Source organism: Tetrao urogallus, assembly GCF_951394365.1.
Source record: "Tetrao urogallus genome assembly, chromosome: 7".
Lineage (NCBI taxonomy): Eukaryota > Metazoa > Chordata > Aves > Galliformes > Phasianidae > Tetrao > Tetrao urogallus.
In genome coordinates this window covers 8,802,279-8,816,058 of record NC_136820.1, presented here as the reverse complement: position 1 = coordinate 8,816,058, position 13,780 = coordinate 8,802,279, and the positions used below count along the sequence as shown (strand labels likewise).

The 13,780-nt window shown below is 38.9% G+C and overlaps 1 protein-coding gene across 1 annotated transcript in view; it reads right to left on the bottom strand.

Annotated features, from left to right (window-relative positions):
- Positions 1-4,023, bottom strand: part of ULK4 (unc-51 like kinase 4) — a gene marked incomplete at its 3' end in the record, with an annotated part of 210,418 nt that extends 206,395 nt beyond the window's left edge. The window contains exons 1-3 of the mRNA XM_079538560.1: positions 3,832-4,023; positions 2,652-2,751; positions 320-459 (exon numbers count right to left, since the gene is read on the bottom strand). Coding sequence (XP_079394686.1) covers positions 320-459; positions 2,652-2,751; positions 3,832-3,969 — 378 coding nt within the window. The 5' untranslated portion in view covers positions 3,970-4,023. The remainder of the gene's footprint in view (positions 1-319; positions 460-2,651; positions 2,752-3,831) is intronic.
- Positions 4,024-13,780: the final 9,757 nt, after the last annotated feature.

The window sequence follows — 13,780 nt, the reverse complement described above, 5'->3', positions numbered from 1 at the left end:
TTTTTTTTTTTTTTTTTTTTAAACACATTCTTCTTCAGAAAAATACAGAGGCATTTCCATTATGCTTTACTTATATATTCACTTCTATTTATTGCTCTTTTACCCACAAATAACAGAAACCAAGCATGAATGCACAAATCCTACAGAAAATTCAGAAAGGCAACTCAACCTCTTACAAATCAAGACCAACAATAGAATTACTGTTATGCAACTGGCTTCCAATATTAGGTAATTCTCTCAAAAACAGTATAATATAATAAAATGTTGATTGCATGCAAAGTAATATGTGATATCCACTATAAATAATACTCCTTGTTACCTTTCCAGGTGTCAGCTCACAAAAGATAATCCCAAGGTTATGAATGTGGTGTAAACCGGTAATCAAATCTACACCAAATTCTCTCACTACATCTTCAGGTAGATGTTCATCTTGAGCAATTACTGATTCTAGTGAACCACCTGAAATATGTGTACACGTGGTCAGCAAAGGAATTACTTGCATGGCATTTGCTTTACATGCACAATGACATGATGAAAGTCTTCCAAAACTATCAAGTAAAAAATCATTACCCATACACATTAAAAATATGAAAATGTATAGAAAAGAAAAATCTACTTCCAAGATTGTGATATAAACTTTCACTGCAATTAAACTGAGGGCATGACTTTTAAAAACACTTTCATATTGATTTATTTTACAAAGGAAGCAGTAGGAAAACATGAAACTCATACTGTCACAACGCAATAGTAACCCAGTGGGTTTATTCAGATCCTTCCGCATGAGACGAAGCAGTACCAAGATCAGGCTATCAGTGTCTGTGAACAAGCAGTAGAACTAATGATGTGGAATTTCCCACTGAATTCACAGACAATAAAAATAGTAAAATCCCAGGATCCCAGGGTCCATGGAGAAGGATAATAAATATTTTATTTCAAACTACATAATATTTTCCTGAGCTTTTTTTTTTCCCCTTTGCTTACTGATTGATTTCAGAGAATACTGAGATGCTCAGGTTTATCACTATTCTCCAAATTACTCAATGATGTTGAATCTTACAGTTGCTCTAAGTCTTTACATTGCTTATAAAAATCAGTCTTACCTTTAGAACCAGCCTCAGAATATATGACGTAGTAAAGAATTTTCCAACATTTTAGCACTTTTATAATGTATTTTAGATGGCTATACAGATATACCAGGAAAAATTTATAATGAAATCAGCAACACAAAAGTGTTGCTCTACAAAATTAGTATGAAATTCAACTCTCATCCAATTCACAAGTACATTTGCTGCTAAGAATCTCTTGAAACTAACTGCTGTGAACATAGCATTTCCAAGTGCACAATGGCACAAGTACAATTTGAGGCAGGTCAGACAGCAGCTTTATTAACTATGACCACAGTGAGAGAACATTCAGGCAGCTTTTTATCCCTCTACTGTCCTGCTTTATGCCAAGTGATTGCAGAGACCCAACTCCTATGGTGTTTCAAAGAAATGAGAAGTGAGGAAAAGGTCACATAGTTGTTAAAAAAGCCAGGCATCCACCCTTGGGAGAGATGAACTCCACTCAACCATTCACAAGCTAACAAGGACAAGTACCCATGTCTGGGAGAGATGGACTCCATAAGTTGCTTGCTAACTGCCATTGTTCACACTGTGGAGAGATGGCTCTTGGATGGCCTGTAGCAGTAGGACATCCAGTGTTATCCTGGGTCAGAACTGGGGATTCTGACAGTTCTTCACAATTCCTGACTGCTTTTATTTGAAATTACTGTATTTTTAGTTATGATAAACTTCTTAGTCAGTCCACTCTTGGGTCTTTAAGAACTTTATTCCCATGCTGCAATACTGCAAGATACACAAAAAATTGCTTTAGCTGTTCTTAACAATAGGCTGCCTGCCTAATAAACTACATACATGTCAATTTGTTAGACGAGGCAAATAGACAAGGCCTAACTTTAATTCTAATAATTAAAGAAAGAATGACCAGATTATTTTTCAGGACTTACAGCTTCTCCAATAATTCTAAGTAGGGAAAAAAAAAAAAAAAAAAAAAAAAAAAAGCAGTTTATAATATTGGCTCTTACTATGAAACAACTCTCTGTATCAAAACATTAAAATGCCTCTCTTGCACAATCACCTTTCCTTTGCACATGGAGGAAAGCACGCTTACTATCATCTGCTTAAAACATAGAGTCATAATTGGAGAAAGCATTAAAAGACTTCTTTAGAAGATTGATGTTAATCTACCAAAACTCCATTAATTACTTAATACAGTTTTGGGTTCTCAGTGTTCCCAAATTAATGTCTTAACATAAATCTTTGCTTAAATAAATTTTAGATAACTACACTCCAATTACTCACAATTTGTTTTTAAGTTCCCCTGGCTATGAGAAGCTAACATTATGTCACCTAAATTAGTATTTCACATGCATTGTGAACTAGAAGATAAATATGAGTTCAGTGGACTTCTAAAAATGTTTTAAAACCCAACATTTTTAATCATACATACATACGTACAACCTGATTACTAATTTAACTTTTCTTGAAGACTGAAATAAGTATTTTTTGTGAGAAACATTTATTATTAAAAAAATATTACAAATATCTGTACTATATATTTATTTATTTTTGTCCACCTGAGCTTTTTACCTGTGCATAACTCCATTACAAGCCAGAGATGGTTGCTTGTTTCATACCATTCGTGAAATGTCACTATGTTCTTGTGTCTGATTTCGTGAGTCAGACGAACCTAAAACAAAGTTCTTAACATTATTAGTGGGAAAAAAATATCTTTATATATATGGATTGGAGGAGGATTGGAGACAACACAGCTTTATGCCGGATCATCTACTCATTCCTGTGCCTAGTCCAGTACACTAAATAGTTAAAAATTAATCTCCAATTCAAATTAATTTTACGTGTAAGTTGATAACAGAAAACTTTCCTCTTAGCCCTTGGCCTACTGAACTTTTTCCAGCAATATGAGAAAGTTTCCCAACCAATGAAACAGAGATATTACTGATTTATAAGCACTGTTTAACTCTTTTGCATGTCTACTAACAGACTGTAAATGAGAATTTGGAGTCAAACTTGGAGATCTACTTTCTTTTCCAGTGAGAACACAATTGCGAGAAAATATGGTAAATATAATAAGGAGAAATAAAGAGTTTTCCCCCCTCAGTCTTATCAAGCAGAAGCAATCACTCAGGGTCTCTGAAAGTCTCTATTTCTACCACACCTAGCCTCATATCTACAGAAATCTCTAAATCCTGTCAGAGCCATATGCGAGGTACTTTCTGAGAGGAATATGCTTTGAAGGGAAAAAAGATTTGAGTGGAGAAGATTTATGAGTCACAAAAACAATGAGAGGGAATATTAAACAAAATGTGTCAACTGGAAAAATGAAATATTTGAAATGTTTAACTGTACCAGTTTTCATTTCTTATCCAGAAAGCAAATGTTTAAAACTTTGCCAACCTTTTGCAAACAAAAATTTATCTACTTAAAATACCATTCTTTCATAAAAAGTAATTTCTTCTTAATACGAAGGAAATTATTATTTACTGGAATGCACTACTAGGACTGGATTTACATAACTCAGAAAAACAAAGTCAACCACTACACACTTATTTTTATAAAAGGTACGTTAACATATCATAGAACCAGTAAGCCTGTAAAACTGAGATTATGCATACAATTTAAACAAGAACACTGCTAGGTGATAGAAATAAACACTTCAGCATTCAGCATTTTTCTTTCTGCAGCAAGGATTTATTTATTTATTTAAGTTTGATCTTTTCCCAAACTTGGCAGGAAAAGTCTTACTTACCCAGTTTGTTATTTCAGCTCTTTTGCATTTATCAGTGCAAAGAATGGCAACAAAATTAATTGTCCCCTTTCTTCTTCCTTTATAAACGATGGTCTTGTTTCCTCTTCCTATCTCTTCATAAAGAATGAAGTTCTCCATACTTAAGGATGCTTTACTGGTAAGGGATTGGAAACATGGTATTTTCTTAGTCAGATAAACCTTTAAAGGAAGAAGGGAGAGAGAGGAAGCAATCAAATTTAAAAATCATTAATGTATCACATTTACTCTCTCAATTCTTAAAAAATAGAAATTATGTTTCATCTTGCTGGAAGGATCTAAGTACTTCAAAGATCACCTTGGGAAATGTGAACAAAATTTTGAATGGGTAACTATTTTCCACTTGGAAAGCTCTTCACACATTCCACAAGTTACAGGTGAACCAGTAACTACAGATTCTAAATATTTTATCTGTAAATAAAAATCATGCTACCAAACTTAAAATTTTAAGTTCTGCATAAAAACGCTAGATACAGGAAATTATTCTAAACTGAAATCCTTACCAAGTAAAGTTGCCATTTCTGCTTAAGGGCACACCAGGCAGATTTCCTCTGCAATTTTTTACCCTGTAATTTAAGCCTGATAAATAACTGATCTAATCAGCGTAACTAGAAAAAGAAACAAAAAGAACCCCACAGGGATTAGCATTCCTAACAACACTAAGATGCCTGTAGCTTTATCAGTTATAGGAGTTAGCATTAGAAATTTTTTTCATGGATGGAAACAATCGATTTTGACTCCCCAACTGCGGGAGTCAGAGTTCCACAAGAAAATTTTAGTTTCTCTTATAACTACTATTTTTTGTCTCAATAATTTTATTATTGAATTATTATTAAATGGTTATTATTATTATATTTTATATTAAATATTATATTATATATTATTATATTATACATTATATTAATTGTTATTAAATGGTTTAATTTACATAGTGAAACAAATTAAACCTTTGCCATTTGTTACAAATGTTCCAAAATCAGAATATATTGCTACCTAGTACACAACCAGAACCTTCTAGTAAGTTCTTCCAGCTCCAAACCAACTCCACATTCAGTGCCCAGTTCTTCCAACTGAAAACTGAAATATTTCACAGCCATTTGGAGTTGCTTGTTCTCATCTTAACACCAAATTCTTTCATTTTGCTTGTGGACTGTTGTTTTCCTTTCAACAAGACCAGTTCTCAATATAGTTACCTGACAACTACAGAAAAAAAAACAGAGGATAGTACAGCAACAAGGATAGAGAGGAAGGCTGCTTAAACTGTGCTGATTACAAGCCACAAACTCAATTTCACTACCTTTCTTGAGACACAAAGCTCAAATGACAAACTAAATGCCACATGAGACCAGAGAATTCCCAAATCTTTAGTCAGAACATTTTGTGAAACACCCCTGCAACACATACACCTACACCCCAATAAACACACCAACAAATACCGAATGTAAATTAACTTGATTTTGCCTCACAGTAAGCAAAGAGGTGGGCATAGCCAGCGTAACTTTAGAAGGAACATCTTTTTCCTGCAGTTAACTGTGAAAACAGATGGTCAATTATGCAATGATCAGTTTGCCAAACAAGGCACAAAGACAGGAGCGGATGTGGGTCTACTTTCCTGTCACTGAAGTATCCCTTATGTTCTTCTCGAGAGCTAGAACAAAGACCGGAAAAAGTAACATCTTCCTCTGCTTCACAAAGGTGCCAAAGCAGCAGATTGTCACCTCACTGCTCACCCCCGTGACCATTACCTCTAGACAGGCTGTACCTGCAGATAAGGTCTCAACCGGCAGCTCTGCAAGAGGCTACCGGGAAGAGAGCAGCCGTCCCCACCGGCAGGCCTTCAGCCGGGGTACCGAACGGGGATATGGCACAGCGGGCCGCCGCCGCGATCACACCTGGGCGCTGCGGGCCCGGCGGCAGCGGGAAGGCAGGCAGCTACTGGACGACTGCGAGGCGACAACGGCCGTGACCGCAAGAAGGAAGCCGCCATCAACTGAACCCGGTGGAGCGCCGCACGCTCCACCGTGGGGGGACGTAGATGTGTCCTGACGGGGAACCCAGCGCCACGCACCTAAAAGAAAGAGTCAGAAGGAGAAGAACCAGCACAGCACACGGCGTGACTCGGGAAGATGGCTTTTATTTTTCTTATTCGATAAGGGAAACGCCGCAGAGCGCCAGGAAGGCCTGCCGTCTCTCCCCCGCGCACCACTCCGGTGGTCGCCGCCGTGACCCCGTCTCCAGGAGAGAGGGCCGGACGCCGAGGCCGCTATTGGGCCGCAGCGAGTCCACGCGGGGAGTGAAGGAGGCGCCGCCCGGTTGCCAGGCAACCTCCAGGCCCGCCCTTTACGGTGGGGGGCTGCGGCGGCTCGAGCCGTTATTCGGCGCGCTCCTCTGGAAGGGCGATCCGCCATTACGGCGTTGGAAGCGCTCCGTTCCAGAGTGGGCGCTGCCGTCACGAGAATCGCCCAGCGGATGGATTCGCTCTTACGACAAAACTTAGCCCTTAAAATGTCCGTTACCTCCTAACATTTTTAAGCCCATAAGCCCGTTTCCACGTGGTTTCATAAAAGAAAAGATACAGCGTCGTTGTCAGGAAGGGTTTTGTGTTTGTAGGCTGGATGATGGTGGACTTGGGACTTCATACGGGAAAGGCTTCAGTGTGAGTGTAACCTCACCCCTAACACTGCTAAAATAGAAGTCAAAGACCACCCTACTAGGGAGAGATCTTTTAGGATGGCAGCAGAGCTGAGCGCTGTGTGCCAGCTGGGCTTCATCCTTCCAGCAGCAGAGCTGTAGGCACAAAGGAAAACCTGAAGGTAATCAAGCATCATTCACAGAATCACACAATCACAGACACCTCTGGAGACCTTCAAGTACATCCCACTGCTACAGGAGGTCCCTACAGTGGGCTGTACAGAAAAGCATTCAGTACAGTTCTGAATATCTCCAGAGAAGGAAACTCCACGAGCTCTTTGGGCAGCCTGTTCCAGTGCTATTCCTGCCTCACGGTAAAGAAGTTCTTCCTGTGTCCCAGATTGCGCCCACTGCCCCTTGTACTGTCACTGGGCAGTGCTGAAAAGAGCCTGGCCCCATCCACTTGATTCCCACCCATTAGATACTTACAAGCATTTATAAGATTCCTCCTCAGTCTTCTCCAGACTGAACAGTCCCAGGTCTCTCAAGCTTTTTCCTCATAAGGAAGATGCTCCAGGCCCCAGCTCACCAATACTTTTGTCACTGTTCAGCTTCTCATGGGTTTGGTAGGGAGTCCACAAATTGGTGTGAGGTCAGTGCTGAATACAGACAAGATTTTTGCCATTCTATTGAAATTACTGAGCTGGCAAGTGCTGAAAAATAGTGTGTGCAACAAAATTGCTCATTTCTCAGTAATCTCAGATCCTGTCCCATTTTGCAGCATGATTTCGGCAAGTTGACTACCAACAAAGCCACAGCTTTGAAACTGTCCAGTTCTTTTTTTAATATAAATGAGTAGAAATAAAGTGAACATATAAATAGAAGTCACCTAGTTTCCTTTAGTTGACACAATGAAAGTAAGCTCTGAAGAGGCATTTATTTAGATTTTTGAAAGCTGTATACACTGTCTTTAGCATTGATGAAGGTGACCGATATAAATCAGAAGGAGCAGAACATTAGCTCAAGCACATAACCAGTTCCAACAGCAGCGTGATGCAGTTTTAATTGAATTGTCCCTGCCTAACAGGACATAATAGCAATCAAGTTACTGCCTCTCCTTTAAAAAATCTAATATTTTGTCCTGTGCACAGCTTTCTGCTAAATTAATCCAGGTTGGGACTGGGTTTTTATGTAAGGGAGATAATTCTGTCATTTTTTGAGAATGAGGAAGTATGAACTTTAACAGTCTTTTGAAATCTTCGCGTAACAGTGGTCATAGCAATACTGAGCACAGAGAAACACAAACAAAATGCTTTAATAACAAGGCAGAGATTCATAAAGACCATTTAATTTGAAAGTCTATAATGAAGAATGTTCAGCACAATTAAAAGCAGACTAAGGGGACTTGTTGATTCATACCTCCCATTTTGCCAGTTCCTCTTAGCTAGAACCTATTTATTTTTATTGTGTGTGTGTGTGTGTGTATGTGTGTTACTGATAAACACTTCATTACACATTTGTATCTTTCTCATCATCCAGATGCATCATTTCAAAATACTCCAGGTTGGGATTTCTTCTCTTTGTTAAAAGAATCCCTTTGGTTTAAGAATTGGGAGTTATCCCTTCAAAAATGTCGCTTGCTTCCTGTATAAGAATTATCTTGAATAATTAACCAATATACAAATATAAATCAGAGCTGTAATTCTGCAACGCTTACCATTGGCCCTTTTCCTACTGTTTTCATCTGTTACTGTTTCCACTGCTGGTTACTGAACATGACTTCAAGCACTGTGCTCAACTGCAGTAAACTCTTCTGTGGGAATATTTTCAGTATTAAGGAATGGAATGCTAAATATTCTCTTTGCTGTTTACAGCATTTTAAAACTCTCTGCAAACTCTATAGCAAACTCAGCTTTGCTCCTTACTTGCCTCACTATCATAAGGGATAGTCAGATGAAATCAAATTCTTGTTCTCAAAAAAATATATTATCTAATTTAAAGTAAACTGAGATCTCATGATTGGAACTACGTAGTTCAGGAATGCTTAAACACTTCACTGCTGTGTCCTCAGTGAGTGCTGTGGAAGCTTCTGACATTCTGCCTGGTTCCTAAAAGTCTGACTAGCCGCCTGTAATACTAAAATATGTTTCCATCTTTTGTTTTCCTTTGGAAATAAACTGTTATTTAGTTTGCTTTAATGCCTGTTGAAGACCCTATATACTTCTGTTCTATTTTGCCACATGTACTAGAATTTCTCCCGCCTATGATGATTATTCATGTTCTATCTCATCTTCTCACTATGCGGTGTTTCCTACTCTGTTTAGCTACATCTTTCCCAAACCAAACCTTCATTCCTCTGAGAGTTTCTATTCTCGGTGTTTTGGGTAATTATGACTCAGCTGCCTGTATATAATCTTATGTTCCATTTGCCTTGACAGTTCTGTCATTCCTGGGAAGCACACAGGGCCATTCTTCTGGTCTTAGACCATTTTGGCAGGCTGATGGATGTGAACATAAGCTCATCTTTATCTTGCGCTTTTTATTCTCACATCCTTTTCCAACACTCTTGCAACTAGCATAGACTGTCACTGTTTGAAGAATACTTTGTGTGCTTTTCCTATTTCTCCAGTTCTGTGGTAATACTATGTTTCTTGTGTTATGATTTAGTCACCTTGTTTTTCTGGTACAAGGCTGCTCTCAATAAGGAGTCAGCTTTACTCAGTGGTTCTTCTTGAAGTTGTTAAATAAATTCAAATGTTAATGTTTCAGTATCGTATGCTGCTGATATTTGGGAGTAGCAATGATTTTTCAAATTATTCGTTTTTGAGATTTTTCTTTTTGGAAATTTGTTTTCCCCATCAGAGAATTTAAACTTTTCACTGTGGAAACATTGCACAGCCCTTGCCAACCTTTTTGTTTTCTTGGTGAGACAAAAATTACCAGAGGTCTCTTTTATAATAACAGTGCTGCCAGTCTTGCCTCACTGGATCAACCTGTAAGGTCACCAGTTGTGCACGTATAGCATGCTTGTGTTCCCTCTTTCTCCATTACGGTCTCAATGCTTTGTTTATGTCTAAGAGAGATATGATAAGATAATCTACTAAAATCCAATACTACCCGAGTTAATAGCTGTAAGGGTAGGCACGGAACAATCTACTTTTACTTTCTCATAACCACTGTGTTTCCTTGGTTTCCTTCTCCGTTTATGATTCTGAAGTAGAAAACAATCTCCTCTTATTTTTGTTTGCATTGAATTTTATCTACTAATAAAAACAGTGTTGATTCTGATGAATGACCACAGTTTCTAACAGGAAAGTTTCTTTACATCACATTCCTGAATATCATCAGGTGATGATGACTTGTGAGGCTGGCTGGCAGAGCAGATATTCTGCTGCAAAATTCACTTCTAACACTTCTCAACACCTAAACCTGCATGTTGGTATCAGTGTACGCTAACATGGCTACCTTGCTCATCCAGGAAGGCTGAATAGGCCTCGTCAAAATCTGCTTTTCCTATGCCTAGCATGCTGCTTATGTAACTTGTAGATTATGTGAAATTATTAATGATGCTTTATTTTTCTATTTCAGTGTTAAAGTTATTCCTTATTCTAATGCTAGCGACTATGTAAAGCAGATGCTGCACTGGGTGAACTACTTTCACCTGTTGTACGTACAGCAGAGTGGGATGACATCTCATTTTCTTCAAACACATACAGCAGCTTGGACTTGTGCAGGAGTCAAATGCTTTGTTACTAAGTAAACAGATGGACTGTTTCATCCTGATTAGAATTCACAATGTCTCGAAGGGTATTATCATCATTCCAAAAAGTAATTTTCATTTGACTTTGCCTGATTGAACATTTTTTTCCTTTTCTTCCAAGGTGCAAGCCTGGTACATTTATTATTATTCCACTGTCTTGCATTTAATTTCCTCTTTATTTTTCTACTTGTCACTTCTGATGCTAATCAGAGCTTTACCAACTATTTATTCCAACTTGCATTTCATTAACATTGAATATGTGCAAACCTCCATCATCTGAGTCATTCTTTGCTTTTTCAGTGTTTTTCTTCATATTGTAAGTTCTGGAATAATGCTTTCTTTTGCTATGATTACTACATATGATCCTCTACACAAGATATTTTTAGTGAATTTTCTTGTTAAGATCTTTCTTCCTTCATTTTATTTGTTTCTTCAGCTTGTGTAGGCCATAGTTTGTGTGTAAGATTTCATCTTTAAGTTAATCTCTCACTATACTTATGTTCTTCAACTTTTATGTGTCTGCTCTACTTAGGTCACAGTTTCACTAACGCTAATGCCATAAGCTGGCATTGCTCCTGAAAAATGCAGGAGCAGGAAAGAAAATTCAAAGAAGGAAGCTGTTGAAGAAGGAATAAGCATTAGTGCTGACATACCAGGTGAAAGAAGCTTACAGCTCTGAAACACAAAATCTTCTCCGCTGATTTGATTCTCCCAGCAATATCTACATTCCATATCTAGTTGTTAATCTGTATATATGTAATCAAATCATAGAATCTTTTGAAAGGACCCTTAAAGGTCTTCTAGCCCAAAACGACTGCAATGAACAGGGACACTTATAGCTCAGTGAGGGTGCTCAGAGCCCCATCAAGCCTGACCTTGGCTGTCTCAAAGGATGGGGTTTCTACCATCTCTGTGGGCAACTGTTGCAGTGCCTCACTACCCCTATTGTAAAAAACTACTTCCAGATGTCCAATCTAATTCTCCCCTCTTCTTAGTTTAAAACTGTTTCCCCTTGTCCTATCATAACAGACCTGCTAAAGAGACAGTCACCTTATTTCTTACAGCCCTCCTTTAGTTACTGAAAGGCTGCTCTCAGCTCACTCTGGAGCCTTCTCCAGTCTGAACAGTCCCAACTCTCTCAGCCTATCCTTGTAGGAGAGGTGTTCCATCCTGTGGATCATTTTTGTGGCCCTCCTCTGGATGCGCTCCAACAGGTCCATGTCTCTCCTGTACTGTGGACTCCACATCTGGATGCAGTACTCCAGGTGAGGCCTCACCAGCACAGAGCAGAGGGGCAGGATCACCTCCCTCGCCCTGCTGGCCATGCTTCTTTGGATGCAGCCAAGGATACAGTTGGCCTTCTGGGCTGTGAGGGCACACTGCTGGCTCATGTCCAGCTTGCCATCCACCGGTACCTGCAAGTCCTTTTTGGCAGGGCTGTGCTCCATCCTTACATCCCCCAGCTTGTACTGTTAGCAGGGGCTGCCACAACCCAGGGGCATAACCTTGCACTTGGATTTATTGAACCTCATGAGGTTCTCCTGGGCCCACTGCTCAAGCCTGTCTACATCTCTCTGGATGGCATCCCATCCCTCTGGTGTGTAAATATACTGATATTTTTAACTTTCACATTCAGCCAACCTGTAGAATTCTGTGTGTTTTGGTAGATATTCAAGTAGAAGCAATAGTGATAGCTTTACAAAAAAACGCAATTTAAACAAGGAAAGTTGTTGGATGGGCAGAATTATACAGACATTTCACTTTACATCCATCAGAGGGCTTAAAACATTATTTAGTTCATGCCGATATAAAAGAAGTGTAAGAAATGGGGCCAGTAACACCAGGTATCAGCAGAACAAAAAAAGAAAGCACAGCTAACATGCAACACACATGCAAGAGGCTGGTAGTCTCTTAGCCCCACGTTCTCAACCCTGACGTGCACTCTCCTGGGTAGCTGCTGGGATTCCTCCTCAATCTTCTCTGTGTGGCATCTCCTCTCCCTTCTATGCTGGCAACCTCATTTATGTTGGGCAGATCTCATCACATCAAAATATGAATTAACTTACGTACTGTTGGGACATTGTGTATAGGCAAATATAGAGATAGTCCAGCCATAGTATGATATGGTATAGGCAAAAAACTGCTTTTAACATGAGGTCATCTGGTCATAATACACAGAATCGTTTCATAATGAGAAAAAGGCATACATTTGCTACGTACTTTCATGAAATTCAGATTTTCAACAATCATTTCTGAGAGTAAAGCTTGCTAAATAGCCATTGTTAATATTCTGTGTATGCACAGACTAATTTTTTTTCAAATCTGTAGTATTCAAGTAAGTCTAGTTTCCACATTTGGAACTATTTAGCCTGTGATTCATGAACTAATTTCAGTTTCTTGCAAATTGGTTGAACACTTAATCTGCGCATTTAAAAATAATGTATTTGTTCATAAACAAAAATGTAGGATTGTCTGTTTTGCTTTTGTTTAAAAAATTGTTTTTTAACACACATAAATCACAGTTGTGTAAACGTAACTGAAGATGTTTTAGTTTAAAAGTTACAAAGATCTATATAGAAGAACTATGATGGACATTTTAGGGAAATTTTACCTCTATTTAAATTAAAGTTTCTTCTTTGTATATACAGCGCACACCATTGCCATTCATCCCACTGTTAAGGACTTGCGCACGCTCTAACAAGACTTCTCTCAGTCTCAGCAGTTCATCTCGAATCCTTGTTCCCTACAGAGCAGACAGATCAATCGGTTCTTCTCTACCAGAAGTCTGCAGTCATGCAGACTTGTTTCTCTCTGCTGTTGGTGTGGATCTTCATGCACTTTTCTACTTGGTTTTCTCTCTGTCTTTCTGTCCTTCTGTCTTATATGTTTTTCAGCACCGAATTTTTGTTCTTCTGTTCTAATGCCACGATATTTTTGCTCTGTGTCTTCCTCTGGCTTTGTGGAACTGAAAGCTCTTTTTTTTTTTTTTGTCCTGTACCAGTCTATCTTCACTTTCCTTCTCCTTCTCACTCCATTCTTCAAAGCACAGAGCAAGCTCTGTTCCTCAAAAACACTTCCCTTTCACCCTGCAGACCCTTCCTCCTCACTGGTCTCTTGGGCTGATGTTACACATTATTATAATAATTAGTGACCTGCTGCTGCTCAAAGGGTGGTTCTGCCTCTTGTTTACCACTGCACAGACTCGTTCTTCTTCCCACAACTTCTGTTTTGGGACTTTATCAGGAAAGTATCCTTTAAATCCCTCTGATTTACCTCACAGTCCAACCCACATCACATGTATAGAATACAGAGCACAAAGGAAGCATTGCAACATGCAAGCGAGTGTGAGAAGTGGAAGGGTTTGGGTTAAGGTGACGCCCAGGCGTTGAATTTCTTAGCAGTAGCATGAGGTTCCTACTTTTGGGATAGTTGGTTTGAGTTGGTTTGAGAATACTGACATGATGTGAGTGCAGTGCTACCAAAGGAATAAGGTCCTCCCGTACACACAGCTTCATCTCTTCA